This window comes from Thunnus maccoyii, chromosome 11 (assembly GCF_910596095.1).
Source record: "Thunnus maccoyii chromosome 11, fThuMac1.1, whole genome shotgun sequence".
NCBI classification, from domain to species: Eukaryota; Metazoa; Chordata; class Actinopteri; order Scombriformes; family Scombridae; genus Thunnus; species Thunnus maccoyii.
In genome coordinates, this window is record NC_056543.1 from 15,584,995 (window position 1) to 15,603,924 (window position 18,930).

General features: G+C 40.4%; 2 protein-coding genes across 4 annotated transcripts; one reads left to right on the forward strand and one right to left on the reverse strand.

Moving 5' to 3' along the window:
• Positions 1 to 611: 611 nt before the first annotated feature.
• sona (SON DNA and RNA binding protein a) lies at positions 612 to 12,690 on the reverse strand. 3 transcript variants are annotated; one of them, XM_042426609.1, is made up of 11 exons: positions 12,454 to 12,690; positions 9,735 to 9,800; positions 8,988 to 9,084; positions 8,211 to 8,412; positions 7,554 to 7,630; positions 5,596 to 7,464; positions 4,546 to 4,963; positions 3,365 to 3,891; positions 2,641 to 3,128; positions 2,354 to 2,446; positions 612 to 1,349 (listed from the first exon to the last, which is right to left on the reverse strand). In XM_042426609.1, exons 2-10 carry the CDS (start codon positions 9,768 to 9,770, stop codon positions 2,372 to 2,374), a joined length of 3,789 nt encoding a protein of 1,262 aa, XP_042282543.1. In that variant the 5' UTR covers positions 9,771 to 9,800; positions 12,454 to 12,690; the 3' UTR covers positions 612 to 1,349; positions 2,354 to 2,371. The 3 variants fall into 3 exon arrangements, with proteins under 3 accessions (XP_042282543.1, XP_042282542.1, XP_042282544.1); XM_042426608.1 differs by lacking the exon at positions 12,454 to 12,690 and adding an exon at positions 10,169 to 10,799; XM_042426610.1 differs by lacking the exon at positions 9,735 to 9,800 and having other exon boundaries at positions 12,454 to 12,688.
• A 671-nt stretch (positions 12,691 to 13,361) lies between these two features.
• Positions 13,362 to 17,345, forward strand: ercc1 (excision repair cross-complementation group 1). Its single transcript, XM_042426556.1, has 9 exons — positions 13,362 to 13,547; positions 13,771 to 14,163; positions 14,428 to 14,531; positions 14,800 to 14,899; positions 15,382 to 15,458; positions 15,895 to 15,994; positions 16,528 to 16,599; positions 16,826 to 16,894; positions 16,987 to 17,345. The coding sequence occupies exons 1-9, from the start codon at positions 13,488 to 13,490 to the stop codon at positions 17,047 to 17,049; spliced, it is 1,038 nt and encodes a 345-aa protein (XP_042282490.1). The 5' UTR covers positions 13,362 to 13,487; the 3' UTR covers positions 17,050 to 17,345.
• The last annotated feature ends 1,585 nt before the right edge of the window (positions 17,346 to 18,930 follow it).

Here is an 18,930-nt window from a genome sequence, read left to right on the forward strand (position 1 = left end):
TTAGGGGAAGCTGCATTTATACCCCTTCTGTTTGTTATCAAGACAAAAATGTGATTCATGTGTATAGCTTGAGCTTGGTGGTTCAAGATCCAGTGAACTAAATCTTAGTTGTGGCCAGAATCTGCGAACCAGCCTCAAGTATTAATGGTCAAGTTCTGTTTGGTTCCAACATCTGGAACCTCAAAGACAGCACCAACCAGCACTGGTGGATGACAGATGAATAATAGAAACACAGACCTTTCAAACCTCTGCACTCTACCAAGTGTCTTCTAGTTTTAAAATGTTATTATAGTCATTCCCAGTAAATACTAACAGTATGCTTTCTGTGCATCTTAAATTCTATTATATATTATAGTTTCCTGCCAATAACACAACACTGCATGTTCAGACAGTGGTGTTAAAACTGTGGCAGATGAAATGTCAGTTTAAATCTCGTAATCAGTAAACATGTTTCCAATTTATAAAAAAAAAAAAAAATCCAACAAAGCCCAAATGAAAAGGCCAGGTTATAGGTTTAAAAAAAAAAAAAAAAAGGAAAGGAAATCCCGCCCAGGGCCGTGCTAACTGAATTAGTTATGTTTTGTGAATGGAGTGGATACTTTTTGTGTTCTCTTTGCAGCCAACATATTCAGTTATTCCCTTCCTTCAAGATAATCAGATCTGGCACCATGTTCCAGGATTCACAACACGTCGTCTCTTTTGCCCTGCCTTTACCCAGGCTTTTGAAAGCAAATCACATGTGAGGATCGACCGAAACTTAGTCTGCATTATTTGATTAAAAAACAGAGGGACTAGAGATAACTGAGGGAATACAGCAGAACAAGGAAGCAGTGTCCAATTAACACAATTATTTAAGAAACCATAAAAGTAAAACAAATTTAGAGAAACTAATCTTTTACAAAAACACTTGCGCCACTAGGTTGTTTTTTTTCCTCGTCAGTCTTTACAACAGTGACTGCTTGAACGAGCAGCAACACTGAGGGGTTGATGGTGAAAGTCACTATATACACACACAAACACACAATGCGCACACATACTCGGAGTCACTTTACAGTCATACGACTGTACACACAAGTCAGTGTGTCCAGTTTTCTCAGTGGTTTCACAGGTGACCGTCTGCCAGTCTCTCACTCTCTCTCACACACAAACAGAAGCAAACTGGGGAGATGAGTGGGGCAGTGGCTGGTGCCGGTGCTCCTATACTGTAACTGTGAAAACTTGGGTTCTCTTCTTCTTGGTTTTTGAGGCTCAGTCACGTCATCTGGCTTCCAAAGGGAACTGCAGGAAGGTAGGTCCTCCTGTAAAGCGTTCTTTTTTTACATTTTCCTTCAGTCCTTTGAGGGGAGTGGCTGTATGCAAACAAAGAAAATTAAGTTTGTTTTAACATTTTGAATAATTAGTTTATGTAAATTACAGACATCATCTGCAAATGTCTACAGAGAGAGAAACATTATGCTATATGATAATCACACCTTGTCTACGTTTATAAGCAGAGGAAAACTTGAGTGAGGGGAAAGGCTGATGGAATTCCTCTTGTTAACACACAACACAAGGGATATATTTGTCTGAATATGGCAAAAAAAAACGTCTCTGTCTCAGTATATACTGTATTTCTGTCTGGTAAGCATGCTAAAGCTTTAAGATACTTCAGAAATGGCTGATGACTGGTGTTAATATGAAGATAAGAACAACAACTTGCAGCCACTCTAACGCTAACCTCATATTTAGCCCTTGTGATATGCATCTAAACCTAAAATTTAACACACTGGATGATAAAGTACAATAGCAACATGCAGAACTACCAAGACACAAAATTAATCAGTGTAGGCCTTTATAAAGATGGAAATATAAGTAAAACTCAAGATTGGATTAAAAAAAAAAAGAGAAAAAAAACATTGCAAATAATTAGTGGGTGGATTGTGTTAAAATGGGTCGTTGATGAAATAATAAATAAAAATAAAGATGAGGGGATGAAGGGAAGGAGGAATGAATGACAAATAAATATACTTAATACAATATAATAGTGGTGGTATTAGGCCAAAGTGAAGAACTATTACTGAAAAAGTAAAATGGTTCATATGAAAGCATGACATGTTTTTAAATTTATCAACTAGGGAGTTGAAAAAGTTTTTTTTTTTTAAAAAGCTTAAAAATGTGAATACAAAAGTGTAATTGAGTTGCTAAAAAAGTAACAACCAATTATGAATCTATTTAGGAAATAAGAATCATGTCATGCCAAATGTTTTTAATACTGGCAATCAAAGAAGCCCAGTACCCACAACTGAAAGAAGTGAAATAAAGTCAACACAAATATCTGTCAAAGAAATAGAAGAATAAAGGATGGCACTTTTACCGTGAGGGCTTGGCGGTTTTAGCTTTCATCATCTGATACATGGGGTTTAGCAATGGCCATCTCCTCCTTGCTATTTGCAATCATCTTACATTTCTACAAAAACACAGAAAAAAGAAATTAGTTGCTTTGAGTTAGCACAGTAAAACATACACATCCTAAAAATGATCACATTATTCATGCTTTCACTCAACACTGTTTCTATCAAACACGTGCACATACTGTACAATCACTCTCAAACAAAAACACACATTGATGCAGTCCAATTTCCACCCAATGCCCTTATTTACCTCAGTAAGCTCCTTGATGGTATGTATGTTAGCTTGCTGAGTGACCTTCCTCTTTGCTTCCTCAATGTGGTCCAGGTTAAGGGTTGGAGTTGGGGGGGCGAGGCATGGGGGAGGCTTGTTAGTGATGGTAGGAAGTGGAGCCAGGGGTGGCATGGCCGCCAGGGCACCCATGTTGGTCAAGGCAGCTGTCATTGTAGCTGCTGTCATACTCGCCATAGCGGCACTCATGGTGATGTTTGACATGCTGGGCATTCCTGGAATTGTAGGTAACCCCATTGGACCCATGTTGGGCATATTCGGCATGTTGGGCATCCCCATGCCCATTGGGAGAGGTAAAGGTAGAGGAAGGGAGAGGGGGGCAGGAGATGGAGTGGGTAGAGGGAGCTGGAGGATGGCTTTTGGCCGAAGACTCTCGGGAATGGGCACCCCCGCTTTAGCACACATGGCAGCAGCATTAGCCTTGGCTATCTCCAGTAACTGGTCCTTGTCTGAGGAAATGGGAGAGCAGAAGAGAGACAGGGAGAGGGGTAATGCAACAAGAGGGCATAGAGAGGGTAGATGGAGAGGGAGAGAAAGCTAGATTAAGCATAACAGCAGTGTAAAACAAAATCTAAAAATAAATCATACAAAATTGTCATATGAATGTTCATAAATATAAAATCACAAATATAAGTGTTAACTGTTGTACGTGTGATTGTCATCAGTTACTATAAGGATGTTTTACCCAGCTCAGTGAGCCGTGGAGGAGTCTTGCTGGTGCTGCGTCGTGTCCGGGACCCTGAGCGGCGCTGTTTGCGGAGAATGAGAACTGGAGAATGGCTAGGTTCCCGCTTCCACCTGTCCCGTCTGTCGAATGAACGACTACGAAACACTGGGCGCCTCCCTCGACCCCTCGACCTAGACCTGCGCCTACGATCAGAGGAACGAGACCGAGATCGCCTGCTTCTGTCTCCTGACCTGGACCTTTTCCTCCGGCCTGTGGAGCGACTCTTGGATCGCTTATTTCTGTCGGTGGACTTGGACCTCCTCCTCCCTCGGGCGTTGGGGGAACGGGATCGTCTCTTGCGGGCTGGAGAGCGGGACTTGGATCGGCGTATCCTGGATCTCGACTTGGAGTGTGACCGCTTACGCCGTGTAGTAGAGCGGGAGGTACTAGACTTTCGCCGCCGGGCAGGACTCCGAGATTTTGACCGCCGTTTTTTCCTCTCAGATGGAGAAACAGATTCTCTCTTCCTCACTGGAGACTTGGACCTGTGGAAAGGTGAATAATGAAACTGATAAATATTTGAACATTTCTGTTAATATTTAAAAAACAAGCAGAAGAGCAAGACTGCATAAAAATTTGTGATGGCTTTATTCATTATATTTTAATTACACCTACTAGAGCAGCATGATGCCAGCATTGGGTCTGGCATTTTAAGGAGCAGTGTGTAGAATTTAGTAGCATCTAGCAGAACAGACTTGGCAGTAATAGAATATAATATTCATAGGTGTGTTTTAATCAGTGTATAATACCATGAATATAAGAATTGTTAGAATGAGCCCTTTATGTCTAGATATGGAGTGGGTCCCCTTCCACGAAGGCCACCATGTGGCACTGCCATGTTTCTACAGTGGTCCAGAATGGACAAACCAAACATTGGCTCTAGAGAAGGTCTTTCACATTTTTTGCGAGTTTCGCAGCCACCGTAGGTTCTCCTACATGCTTGGAAGAGGAGGGGTATTCAGTTGGTTGCAATCTCCAACCTCACCACTAGATGACACTAAATCCTACACACTGGTCCTTTAGATTAATTTTATGCAATCTTTAACATTTAATACCTTAAAAAAACATCCCGATTTAAGGCTGTTTAAGGATCCACAGATTCATGATGCAGAATGGGTGCATACAAATTCACTACAAACCTGGATTGCTTCCTTCTGGATATGGACTTGGATGTTGATCGTCGAGGCGATGATGTTGGGCGTGAAGCTTTCCGGCGTTCTGTAGGTGAACGTGACTTTGACAGCTGCTTTTTGTGCATTCCTGGAGATGCTGAACCTGAGGAGCTTCTCTGGCGTTTAGATGTTGTTTTAACTGGGGATGAAGAATCCTCTTCTTCATCGGAGCCTTCCGAACAATCTGACCCATCTGGACCAGTGCCAGGATCTCTGGAACCAGACCTAGACCTGGAAACATCTCGTTCATTGGATGAGCTGGCACGCTCCCTCTGCTCCTCGTCATGGTTGGGAGAAAGGGTCTGAGGCTGCTCCTGCAACTTATCTGAGGAATTCCCAGCTTGGGGGCTGGAGGCAGCTGCTGAGGGCACAGGTTTCCATGCACCTGCAAGATACATGTTAAATAGCATCAAGGCGTTTTAGCCCATCTTAAGGGAACATACTACATAAATTACTCTAGAAGTATTCACTAATAAATATTCTGTACTTGTTAAAAAAGAACAAATGAGAAGCAAGATGATAACTTGCAATTCTGATCAGTTTTGGAAGAGTGAGGTGGAGGGTTACTTGACTAACTTAATAGAATCAGATGATGAGTTGGGATATCAGTTTTAACATTTCACACAATTCATTGACAAATACCATTTGCAAGTCTGAAGTTCCACATTACAGATTCTTTGTCAATCTCATTATGAAATTCAGTGTTTTACCTATCAGTTATATTCATTCAGTCATGACAGCAATTCCTGACCTCATATTACCTAACATAAAAATTATCCCAATGAGCTCGTGTGTAGATTTTAAATTTAGGAATAAGAGAGCACTAGTAATAAATCTGGAATTGGTATTTGCAAATACCTTAAACTGAGGTACCAGAATTGTATTAGGGGGGGAAAAGATGGATCAGTGCGTCCCAACTCTTGGTAACTGAGCAGAAATAGCATAGCAATTTCAACAAAATCTACTTGAGTTGTTCTGGTTTGCTTCAAAACAAGGGGATTAAAAAGCTGGCCTCACCTGCCATAACTGAAACTGCTCCACTTTTTCCAGCTGCCTTTGTACCAGCTGTCTGCTCTGCCTTAGGAGAGGAGGACTTCTTCTCCTTGAGAGGGGAGGATGATGTGGATCTGGCTGGGGAGGAGCTATCAGACTGGCCCTCACTTGACTCAGACCTGGACCTGGACTTAGATTTGTTCAAGCCAGCAGAGACAGATTTAGACTTAGACCTTCTGCTGCTCTTCCTGGGAGATCTGGACCTCCTTTTTCCAGGTAGTGGTGAGTGTGACTTTGATCGGTGCCTTCGAGACAACGAGCGGGATTTGGAGCGTTTTCCAGACCTTGGTGGAGACCGGTTTCTCCTGGCAGGGGACAGAGAACGCCTTCTGACTGGAGACCTGGATTTGGACCGCCGGCGAGAGGGAGGAGTTCTCGATTTTGTCCGTTTACGGGGACTCCTGGATCTGGAGCGACGGTTACGCTTAAGGATTACAATAGACCGTGATCTAGTGCGCCTGCTCCTGCGGATTGACCGAGAGCGTGAGCGGCGGGATCTGGGGGGTGGCGACCTCCTACGTCGAGACAGAGATCGACTCCTGGAGCGCCTGCCTCCTGTACGCCTTGCTGGTGACCGGGACCGGGAGCGCCGAAGAGGGCGCCTGGATCTAGAGCTGGAGCGACGGGTTCTTGTGACAGATCGTGATCGCGAACGCCTGCCAATTGCACCACCACGTCTAGGTGAGCGGGTCCTGGAACGCCTTGTGCCTCCACGGGAACGTGACTCTGACCTTCGACTTCTCCTTGGAGACCGAGAAAGAGAGGGGGATCTGCGCCCACCACGTTTAGGTGATCTTGAAAGCTTTCTTTTAGGAGAGCGGGAACTCTTCCGTCGCTTTGGGGACACAGACAAGGAGCTTCTTCGACGTTTAGGAGACTTGGACTTCCTTGGAGACTTTAACACCTTCTTCTTGGGGGTGAGGGAGCGAGAAGTGGACCTGGAACTAGCTCTCTTGGGAGATTTGGGGGACAGGGAGCGCGACTTCCTCCTAGATTTAGGGGACTGAGAGCGAGACACAGAGCGGGACAGCCGACTTTTTAAAGCCTCTAAAAAATCAGCTACAACTCCTCTAAGAGGAGTTGTAGATCGCTTTCCCTTTGAGGTTGATCTGGAGTGAGTTCCAGACCGTTCTGATTGCCTACTGGGACTCGGTGATGGTGACCGACTCTGACTTGACCCCGACCTCTTAATGTCTAGGCCCCTGGAAGGGGAAGGAGACCTTGACCTGGATGAATCACGTTCTTTGACCTTTGCCCGTTGAATTGAATTGGCCTGATCTTTCAGGATTGGATCATCTCTTGGGGTAGTACCTTCCTGTTTAGGGATAATGTCAGGGAGATCCTGGGCATGGCTGAATGTACCATCTCCATGAACACCCTCCGTCTTAACCTTAACTGTTGCTGTCTGTGTTCTCTCATCCTGGCCTGCCAAGGACAACCTCATATCTTTTTCTGATCCATTGGTGTTACTGCCCTTTCCTCCAGTTGGGGACACATCCATATCTGATATGTCCTCTTTCTTCACTCCAAGCAATTCAGGATTCTGTGTGAGGCTGGGAACCCCCTTCTCATCCCCTCGTTTACTTTTTGGCACCAGTTTGGATACTGGTTCTTGCAGGTCAGGTGCTGCAGCTGGAGAGTATTTGCCATCACCAGTACCTTTACCTCCTTCCCCTTCAGACTCAGAACCTGAAGCTGAGCTGCTTTCTGATGGGGAGTGAGATGGAGATTTCTTTTCCTGCTTTTCGTCTTTCTTCCTCTTCTTTTTCTTCTTCTTGGCAGCGTGTCTTTTGTGTTTTTTGGATTTTGAATCTCCCTCCGTGTCTGCACGATCTGTGAAAAATGATTTTTTTTTTTTAATCAGGGGAATTAAGTAGTGTAAAAGGTAATATGAACTATGCTTTTGTGTGAGGGTTTCTTACCTGTGATTACATCCTTTTTACCCTCCTCCGTGAGCCCAGTATGGTCTCCAGCTTTTGCAGCTGCTGCCAATCTGGCACTATGAACACAAGGGAAAGTACAGTAGGTTCACAGATTAAGAATTTTCCTTGTAACTGTGTAAAATTTAAGTTCTCAATATAAACAAAACAGAAGTAGGTCACCTTTTCAGTTTGGATAAGGTACACAATCTAATTTAGCAAGCACAAAAATCCCCTCAGCGAAAAAAGGCAACTTTTCTCAGGCAACCTCCCTAGGTGATACTGTAAGCTGATTTCGAACCATTTTTGAGACAATGCATCTCTCAAAATGTGGTTTCATACTTTGTGAAGCTTATACCTCACATTACACATTATGCCAGTGTTTTATGTATGTAAATCAATCATCGTAACATCCACCAGGCAGAAACGTATTTTGTAATTTTATGTAGTGTTCAAAAACTCTAGCCACAGTCTAAATATGAGATTTGCAAGCAAAGTGAAGCAAAAATCTGCTTACTTTTATATAACTTATTTTGTACATGACATTGAACATAAATTTCATAAAATGTAAAGAAAAATAATTTTGATTTAATACATATATGAAGACAACAGTACATTTAGTTCACACAAGGTATTTTAATTAAATTTAAGTGCTTCTACCTGGCTCTGGTGGTCCGGACAGGTTTCGGTGGAGGCTCTACATCCGACTCAGCGCCAGATTCTGAGCTGCTGTCTTTTTCACCCTTCCTCCTCCTCCTCTTCTTCTTGCTCTTGTGTTTTCTGTGCTTCTTGTTTTTCTTATGGGGTGGCTCATTCCCTTCCTTGGCATTCATGTCATCTTTTTCAGGTGCCTCATCCTCACCTACATAGGGCACCCAGTATTTCAGATTATACAAGTCTTTAGAAAACCCATAACATGTACAAACCTTTGAGCAAGTTATTTCTCAAGTTATTTGATTAGTACTGTACTTAAAATTATTACATTTAATATTGCATGACCTGGTAGCTTTTGCTGATTATCTTATTCATTTCAATGTGCATTGCTCCAAAGGAATCCTGTGTAAACTTTTTGACGTACACAAAGAGTAAACTGATGTATGGCTGAGGGACATTTGGCAGACATTGGTTAGCTTTTCATCTTTGAATGCACTATTAAAATAATGCTGATTTTTCCATACAGATGAGGCAACCATACTGTTCTATTTGGGTGACTTTTTTCTTCAAAATACAGCTGCAAAATTGTTTTGGAAAACATAACGTTACTGACTGTGTCATCCAAATGCAACTTTCATGTGTTTTATGTAGTTTCAGGACAACAATGAACTTTTATGAAAGAGGCATAAAATAAAATGATGAATCTGAAAACTCAGTAAAAGAAATAAAACTGGATAAAAATAGAAATGACACAAATTTATTTGTGTCCTGTCCATCACTCACCTGAGGGAATGTCCACAGCACATTCCATCGTGCTGGTGCCCCTGCTTTCGTTAACGGTCCTCTTGATGTCACTGGTGTGCTGCTCCCTCACTGAACACTGGAGAGGGAATCAAAGTACAGTAACTTGAGCAACAAAGACAGCACCACCAACAAAAGAATAGATTTCATAGCAGTGCTACAAAAAAATATAAGTAACACCATCTCGATTACATCAACTACTAACATGCAGTACCAATGGTCCACAATAATTCCACAAGCCCAGCGAGATATATTTATCCAAATATTATGTAGGTATGGGCACCAAGGATCTTTCTAAAATTGGTACCTGACTGGCCAGAAGCAAAATAGCTCCTGGGCAGCCGTGCTGCTATCAGTATTTCAGTGTGATCCACTCATTTAATGGTAGACTCTCCCTCAATTTACTGTTTAGTTGCAAACTAAGACAGCTTGTCTCTGAACACACATCAACCTCAATGCTTGGATAAACCCACAGTGTGTCTCAGCACAAAGGTCAAAAGTTGACCAGATTACCAAGTAGGTAGCTTCACTTTCCTTTTGATTGCACAGTGTGTGAGCACACTTTTCAGTCAGTTTCGTGTACACAATTTTGAGAGATTCAAATTGGTAAAACACAAGCCCAAGTGAACACTGGTGTGTGTCTACTAAAGCTTCATTTATACTTCCAAGTGGACATGTACACAAACAGCTGTGGACACGATGGATGGGAAGTTGCTCTGTTTATACTACCTTCTGGAGTCTGCTTGGAGGACACGTTTCATGCATGCGCAGTAGATCACTGTCTACAGGAACAGTCTGCATGGACACAACAAATCGTGGTATGCCGATGTCCACACAGAGCCTACACACAGACCCTCTGATGACGAAATTTATGTCACACGGACCCTGGCGGACTCGGAAACTAATTTCAGCTTAACAGATCAATTATCTTTAAGTAATAAATAGACTGCAAGCATCTAAATCTGCAAAAGGTAAAGTTACAGTAAAGTAAACCTTAACATGACTGACATGTAGCCAACTAGCATGGTCCACCTGCGCTTAAAGCCCCTTTCACACATGCAGTATATCCCTGAAATGTTCAGGAACATTTCCTGGATGGGGTCATGTGTGAATGAGAGCAGGGATCGATATTCTGGGAAAATTGTGTGCCACCGTTTTCCTACCTCAAGACCTGGTAACATTTCAGGGGAAATGCCAGTACGGCTGTGTGAATGAAAGCAGTAACACTCCAGGGACAAGCACGTAAAGGGTTACGTCCATCTGACGAAAGACGCTTTCACGAGGAGTGAGTGCACCGCTGATTCTCCGCTGATGAAGTATTTGAATCCGTGACTTTTTATGTTTGGCTTGCCAAAGCTTTCGTGGGTGAACTGATGACTAACAAGGAACACAACTTCTTTTGTTTGCAAACAAGCTCCTTTTTTCAAGAATGGCCGGAAACTGGACAGATTCAGAAAAAGAGAGCTCCTCTCAGTCCGCGCACAGCGGTTGGCATCCATAAGTGACTGTCCCTTGCCCCTTCTATTCTGGCATTGCCATGGCATGTGTGAAAGGCACAAGACGGAAATGTTCCTAAATGTAGCGGCATGTGTGAAAGTTAAATCAATGGCGTGACCATCAAACAGGACAAAATCACCAGATGCCTTTCTAACCCAAACAAAAGGAAGCATTCCCTGCAGCATCTCCCAGACTACAGTGAGGTTGGATTGCAAACAAAATTCATGAAAATGTAATTGTAGACTTTGGTAGCCACATTATTTAAAACATCAGTATTTATTTACTTGCATTAACATCATTCAGTATTGACTGAGATATCTCAAAGACTACTTTTAGTATCAGCATTCATGTTTTGTCGGCCTTAAGCCTATTGTGTACACACAGATCTAGTTTGTTTCTTTGAAACAATATTAAAAATTACCTTTTTTTGACCGAACTCTGTGCTAGACTTAAGACAGTCGCAGTTATACAATTTTAACACTTTAACACAGTCAACATTAGCCCTGCCACCATGCACACATACTCGTTTACTAAAACAGAAACAGTTTGTTAATACAACCCTTACACTAAGCAAAATTTACTTATCCAAAAACAAAGATACTATAATTGTAAGTCTAATGAACATCTAGTGAACATCGTCTAGTGAACATTGGCACTTCAGTTAATGGTAAAACTAGCCATCAAAGGTAGGGTTGCCAAATGACGCTGAAGTTAGCTTCTGATTCATGGTTAAGGGAAAAGTTAAGGGCAACATAAATAATGATATTTAGTGGCAGATTCTTCATTTTTTCACCACTTACACTTGTGAAAAAGAGTTAGACATTGAAGCAAAAGCCATACTGCTGTTTAAAACGCACTTTTAGCTTTTATTTTACTTATGAGAACTGAAAAAAGGCCTATTTCAATGCTTTTTCCCCCATTCAGTCCACATCAGAACAGGTCCAGATTGCAAACCACTACACTTTAGATTTATCATATCTGGACTAGATTAACAAGGAGACTCCAGAGACTCATAAAAACAGTTTCAGATTTGTGGAACCTTTATTCTATTTGCAAAAACACAAAAAAGGGCAAATTCACAGATATTTATCCATCAGACCGGGTCCAGATCAAAAACCTTAAATCTTAATAATTATAGTCTAGTCCAGATTTGGCAAGTCTAAGTATAGTAGTTTTTGATATGGATCTGGTTGGAAGTGATGTGGATGGGAAAAAACAGTGAGTTTGCCCATTTTCTGTTTTGATAAGCAAAACAAAGGTTTTATAAATCTGAAAGTGGGTTTGAACAAAGCTAAGGCTCTTTTGTTACTATGTCTAACGCTCTTTTATGAGCTTAAATGGGGGGGAAAAAACAGAAACCCAGCCGCTAAATATCATTATTTATGTTTCCCTTAACCTCGAATCAGAAGCTACGAATACAAAGCTAACTTCAGCGTCGTGGTTGCCTACATGTTATTTTAGATTTCGTTGCTAAATTAGCTCTTATGGTTCCGCTACATTATGTCAGTATCAAGTTGCACAAAAATGCAGTTGTTTACACGTAACATTAGGCTAGTTGACTGCATGGATAAAAGAAAAAGAAAGAGGCGGAAAGTTTTGAGCAGCAGCAGACAGTTCATTCACACGTTAGGTAACGCTATCGGGCCTGCACGGCTACAGCCAGCATTAACATCCATTCACTGATCACTCCAGCTACCATTAGCTTCCCAAAGATAGCTTACGTAAATATAGGAGAGGTTTTGTGGTTTCCGTTTATTCCATAAAGCACTAAATCGTTTTGTACGCGTACCAGTTGGATAACGTATACGAGATAAAGCAAATAGGCTGCCAGCACGCCGCGGCCTCAGCGGCGACTAGCAGCAACGTAGCTACACCAATTAGCTACTTTGCGGTTTCAACAAAGCAAGTCCGCTCGTTCACCACAGCTGTCGAGTCTTTAGCACATAATTACCCAGTTTATGTTCGGCGGCTGCAGTCCTTGTCTTGAAAATCCCAGGTGGCTGCAATGCTACAGTGTGCGAAACAAAACAACCGTTGAATACGCTAACCGTTAACGTTAGCCATCTAACAGATCCGCCATGATGGAGAAAGGTATCCCAACATGCCATGCAGCGCAGTTTGAATGGCGGCGTCACTGTCTCCTAGGCAACTGCATGCTCCATGGTAGCAACGGATTGTCTAACATAATTCATAATTTATATATATATTTATTATTTTATTTATTTATTTATTTATTTCAACACCGCTTTTTTAATAGCACTCAGTTTTTGTTGCACCTCTGTACTTTAGATGTGTTGTTTTTTGTCTGAATGTTTTGTTGTTTTTATAGCTTACCCTAGTCCTGAAAGAAATTTTACCAAGCTATTTTTTTTTTTTTTTTGAGCTTGAAAGTTCATTCTTGCACTCTTGACCTTTGTAACCATAGTTTGACCAAGAAATATCTCGATCAGCCTGCCAAGTTATCTTTTCTGTTTCTGATTCTAAAGAAGACGCCATTAATTTTTCTCAAATAATCACCACTGAGAAGAGCTTAAAATATAGGCTATGTGATGGTGGATGTAATAAAGATAACTTACAGCTCATTATCATGGATGTATAAAGAGAACTCTCTTTATACATCCATGCTCATGATAGAGAAATTGATATGTAAACAACTATTTGTTTTTTACTGTCAAAATACACCTGTTTTAACATCAAATATTAGTCTTTTTAGCATCAAATTTCCTCGTAGTGTTTCTTCAGACAGTGTTTCCCTGTTGAGCTGTGGTGGAGACTTTGAGGGACTTTGGTACTAAAAATATCTATCTATCTATCTATCTATCTATCTATCTATCTATCTATTTTTGGAGATGACACTTTTATTCTGAAGGGCCAGGGCCGGAAGTGTCACGGCTGCTGCTGGCTTGTGTCTATCAGTAACGTTACGTGAAGTCAAACTCACGGCTATGCGTTTACTTCAAAAGGAGTTTTCATTAGTTGAGAGACATGAAGAAGAGGTTTAACATCAACCTGGACGATTCTGCCTTCACCAAAGAAAGAGCACCGGTCGGTGTTTTTGTTTTGATTCACCTGTACAGCGGCTAGGAATTGGCTAACTTAGCTAACGGCTAGCTGGCGACAATCTGTATTTTCAGATTTAAATTTTAAATAGTTTACCAATTTAGCAGCTTAAGGTTTTGGTTAGCTCGCTGAAAATGTGTGATTGTTTTAATGATTAATTTTATAATTCTCGACGCTCAAACTGTAACTTAATGTTATTGCATTCTAGCCGAAGCCCCAGTTTCAGCCCTCATCAACCAAAACTGCATGTTCGTCAAAGCCTGCTCCTGAGTCAGTGGACCACCAGCCCCTGTCTTATGCAGAATATGTCGTCCAGAGTAAAAGCCATGTGCCTGCTCCTCTTCAGAGAGAGGGTTCGTCCTCCAAACTGCTCAGGACTGACGGTGATGGAGGTACCAGTCTGAAGCGAAGCGAGTCCGTGTCTGTGCCCTCTGCCTCAGGAAGGTGTGAAATAGGGACTGAGAGTGGATTTGATGGGGTGAAGAAGAGTGAGGAGACACAGGTGGCTGGCACAGACCACACAGAGGGGAATGGTCAAAGCCTCAGCCTAGGTCCCAAACCTGTGGGGTCTGGGAGCTGCATTATTGTCAGTCCTCGACAGGTATGCATCAAAATGTATGTTCTTTAGGACTGTGGTTTTCCCTCTGTGCAGGGAATCATTAAATGTATCTTACACATCAACTCTCTGTCCCTGCTTATTTCAATTCAGGGTCACATTATCGGGCAGTTTTTTATTTTTGGTAGTCCCCATGGAGGCATCAGGCTCTTGGGTTATTTCTTGATTAGTCTGAAATAGTTTAACTGCTTGTTAGTCAGCTTGCACAATGGTAGGTTTCACATCACATATATGTTTTTACTAATTCAGAGGGGAAATCCCATTCTGAAGTTTGTGAGGAGTGTCCCTTGGGAGTTTGGAGATGTTGTACCAGACTACGTCTTGGGCCAGACAACTTGTGCGCTCTTCCTCAGGTGGGTGTTTATGCCTCCAGACACTGTGTGTGTGTGTGTGTTTGTGTGATCACAGAGAGGTACTAGCATGTGTACGTAGGGGAGTAAATGGTCTGTGCTTTGTTGCATGCATTTTTTTTCCTGTTGTGAGTGTGTTGTCACACACAGTACAGTTTCTTAATGAGCACTGATGTTTGTACTTACACTTGGATGTTTTTTTTTCATATGTTCATATCTTCTCCTGTGTCTTTTGTTTTGCCTTGATGTCGGTTTTGGGCCTGGCTTAAAGTCTGAGGTATCACAATCTCAATCCAAACTATATTCATGACCGTCTGAAGCAGCTTGGACAGACTTTCACCCTCCGAGTGTTACTGGTTCAAGTAGATGTGGTAAGTAAAAAAAATGTTTGATAATGAAATCATTGACCTCACCTTCTTTAACATTTACAATGAAAAAGTTTATAATTACTCCAGTAGCACACTCCAGACTCAATATACCACACCTGTAAAGTGCTGCTATTGTGAAAATCTTCTACTTTGAATGTAGAAGGGCTTTCTAAATTCTGTTTAGAACGTCCTGCTACACCGATGCTCCATTTTCCTATGCTCACTTGGTGTTGTCTAAATATTTTTACTTGTTCAAGAAAAACTAGGAGGCCAAGTGCTCACTCATTTTCATATGCAGTCCAGGGGAACCTTAAGTTGTTCTTGAAGATGAAAAAAACTGATCACAGAAAAGACAAAGTTCTTCAGGAACTCTTAGAGCAAAACTTTTTTTCTAAGACTTTCCTATTTGCAACAGATCTGTAACCCCCACTACCATTCATGAAGCTTTAGGAATTAATTAAGTTTTTGTTTGGTTGTTATCACAGAAAGATCCTCATCATGCATTGAAGGAGTTGGCTTGCATCTGCATCATGGCTGACTGCACTCTCATTTTGGCTTGGAGGTAAGACAGACTGTCAAGAAGACTGAACAGTTTGTTATTGGAGACAGACATAAGAGTGAACTGAGAAACAGTTTTAAATACATTAACTTCTTGATTTGCAAACGATCTTAGCCTTGCTACCTAAAAAGTGTGTATTCTGGACATAAAGTCACACATTTTTGTTTTTCAAATAATTAAATGCAAAAATAATTAATGCATTCAGTGGGTAGTTGTTGTCTTTTATACTATTATCATCTAATTGTAACAGTAACTTAAGTTGTTTTATTCTACTGTTAGGTGTCTTTTTAACATCTGTCTAGGGTAAACAGATAGAAAACTGCCTTCTAGATCATCTCATTTCTTTTTTATGTTGATCAGTGAGCATCATGCCTGACAAAGAAACAAATAAAATCAAACAAGTAACATTCCTAATACTCTCTTCATGTTGAATTGACAGTCCAGAGGAGGCAGGACGTTACCTGGAAACATACAAGTCCTATGAGAAGAAGCCAGCAGACCTTCTGAAGGAGCAAGTTGAAAAAGACTACCTGTCAAAGGTTTTGATTGCAAACAATACTCCTAGATTCACCCTTTTATTATGAAGGATTTTAAATTCTGTTGTTATTTGGAGTTTGATAACTTTGAGGTTTTTGTGTGTGTGTGTGTGTGTGTGTGTGTGTGTGTTTGTGTCGTTTGGTAAGGATACAGGGCACATAACATGAAAAGAATTGTCATACAAAGAATATAAACTCCACAAGATTCAAAAATGTAGACAAGATGTATCAACATCTCTGTCCAGGGTTTCTACATAACAAAAATAACACAACAAACAACAGCAGCCCGTACCCTCCCACCCCTTATACACTAAACCCCTTGACTGCAAAGAGAAGAAGAAAAGTTTTGTTTTTTTTATTTGGCAGATTTTAAACATTTTCAAAATTAGGAAGACATTTTAACTGAGTGTGATGCAGTCATATACCTATGTGTTTAAGGTTAATGATCTGCAATCATAGTATTTTCAAGTCTTATCAAACCGTTTTTAATTTCTTGAACAATGAAATGCTGATTTGATTTCTGTTTGGTTTTTAAGGTTACAGACTGTCTGACCACTGTGAAGTCTATAAACAAGACAGATGCCATTACGTTGCTGTCCACTTTCTCGGTGAGTACCCCTGAAAAAAGTAACAGTTTCAGTCCATTAGCTGCTCGCTACAGAAAAAAATTCGTCCTCAGATTGATGCGATATTACAATATAATTGGCCAATTTGAGGATGTACTCTGAATTAATTGTCTCATTCTAGTATTAGTCTGATTTAGCGATGTTTCCAGAGGTAATGGCCCAGTGCAGTCAATAAACTGAGATTATGAATTTGTGCTTTTTTTTTCAGTCCGTAAAAGGAATCATCAGTGCCTCTAAAGAAGACCTGGTTCTCTGTCCAGGCCTTGGACCACAGAAAGTGAGGAAAAGTACATTTTCACCATATGAATATATAGAGAAGGTAGATGGAATATTTGTTAAAATTACTATGTCAACATTTTGTCTTTGCAGGCAAGACGACTCTATGATGTGCTCCACAAGCCTTTCTTCAAGTCAAAGACTAAAGACAGCTGAAACTACCAATGTGTGACTTGCTTGGTCATCGCATTGAACAGCATGCAAGCACACACAAGAGAGACTTAAATGCTACAAGCGCTTTTAAATGTGGTGAAGAGAGAAACATGTATACTGTTACTGCTATCAGACTGAGAATGAGCTAGTGTGAGAATTTAAGATGTGAAATCTTCAGCTGTTAGAGCTGCACACTGATTTCATGATAAGTTATGGTGTTATACTGTTTGTTCATTGCTGAATTCATTTTCTGAATTTGAATTAATTTCTTAATAAATATTTTGATATTTTATACAATATAATGTGTTAGTTTTTTTTTTTGTGCTAAAATGTTTTGCCAGTTTACAAAAACTGTCACTTTTGGGGCAAATCGAAAAATGTATCATTCAGAAAATGGAATTTATACATTGAAAGCTTTTTAATCAGTGTGTTAAGAGAGAAGACCGGAGCCATCAGTGGTGTAAAGTAACTAAGTACATCGACTCCAGTACAATTTTGAGGTCCTTTTACTTGATTATTTCCATGTTATGCCACTTTATATTTCCACTCCACTACATTTATTTGACAGCTTTAGTTACTTTTCAGATGAAGATTTGACACAATGGATAACATAACAAGCTTTTAAAATACAACACATTGTTAAAGACTATCTAACTGTATATAAAGTAGTTCAAACTAGTTCCGACTCCAGCAGCTACAACAGCAACATGCTGCTCACGCACTGATGCTTCAGTATTAATAATCTAATGATGTCATATATAATAATATATCAGTCAGAGGTACCAAACCACTACTTTTACTGCAATACTTTAACTACATTTTGCTGCCAATACTAATGTACTTTTAGTTAAGTAGGATTTTTTTCATGCAGGACTTTTATTTGTTATGGAGTATTTTTTACATTGCTGTATTGGTACTTTTACTTAAGTAAAGGATCAGAGTACTTCTTCCATCACTGGCTACCATACCTTAGACCAACACTAAACACTGGTGAGAGTGGATTGATGATCTACTGTGTTATAACTCAAGTATATGTTTGTACTTGAATGGCATATGTATGCTAATATCACATACACATTTTGGACATACACAGGAAGTGAAAATTACTTTGAAATGTACATTTACCTATCTTAAAAACAGCGGTGCTGCCTTCAGGTGCTCCTGCGAGATTCCCCTTTTTCCAAGCTAGGAGGTCAGCTTGTTACAAATTGGGTGTTTTTTTGTTTTGTTTTGTTTGTTTGTTTGTTTTAATCAGAAAATAAGATGTGGGCAAAAATAATAAAGTGAAAACAATGAAATACATTTGCTATGGTGGCAAAAGAAAGAGGAAAAACCAGAGATATGCACGACTTTGCTAGTTAGCTAAACGAACATATCGACGTACCGAACTTTTTATTAAGTATATTTTTTATTATTATTTTCCATTTCATCAAGCATGCTATAAGCAACATTTCATCATTCCCCACAGGCCCCAAACAAACAAGTGTACAAACAAAACAAAAAACACCAACAAAAAGCAAAAACATGCTTTAATTGTATGTAATGAGTCAAAACTATGTCGTTGTCAACAGTCCATTAAATTACTGTATATATAGAGGCTTACAACCGAACATCTACACTTTCTGGCATTTTGCATTTTCCAAATACGAGATAAAAGCTGACCAGAAATCATAGAAAGTTTGTCCACAATTTTTGATTTCCAATGGCAACTTCTCTGAGAGAAGAAAATAATCAAGAAATAAATTAAAAGCTGGAGCAGTCTTGTCTTTCCAACACAACAAAATACGAAAGTCTCGGGTAAACCGTTTATTGGACCTCTATAACCGTACACTCTTCTCATAATCTAGATTTTTCCGACAGTACGTGAAGGCACTGTAACCGAAG

Coding starts and splice junctions, on each gene's coding strand:
- sona (XM_042426608.1), bottom strand. Junction 3,892..4,545: donor TCCAGAAGGAAGCAATCCAG/GTTTGTAGTGAA, acceptor ACCTTTCCACAG/GTCCAAGTCTCCAGTGAGGA. Junction 3,129..3,364: donor TCCACGGCTCACTGAGCTGG/GTAAAACATCCT, acceptor CCATTTCCTCAG/ACAAGGACCAGTTACTGGAG.
- ercc1 (XM_042426556.1), top strand. CDS start 13,488: ATGAAGAAGAGGTTTAACATCAACCTGGACGATTCTGCCTTCACCAAA. Junction 13,548..13,770: donor TCACCAAAGAAAGAGCACCG/GTCGGTGTTTTT, acceptor ATTGCATTCTAG/CCGAAGCCCCAGTTTCAGCC. Junction 16,600..16,825: donor CGTTGCTGTCCACTTTCTCG/GTGAGTACCCCT, acceptor TTTTTTTTTCAG/TCCGTAAAAGGAATCATCAG.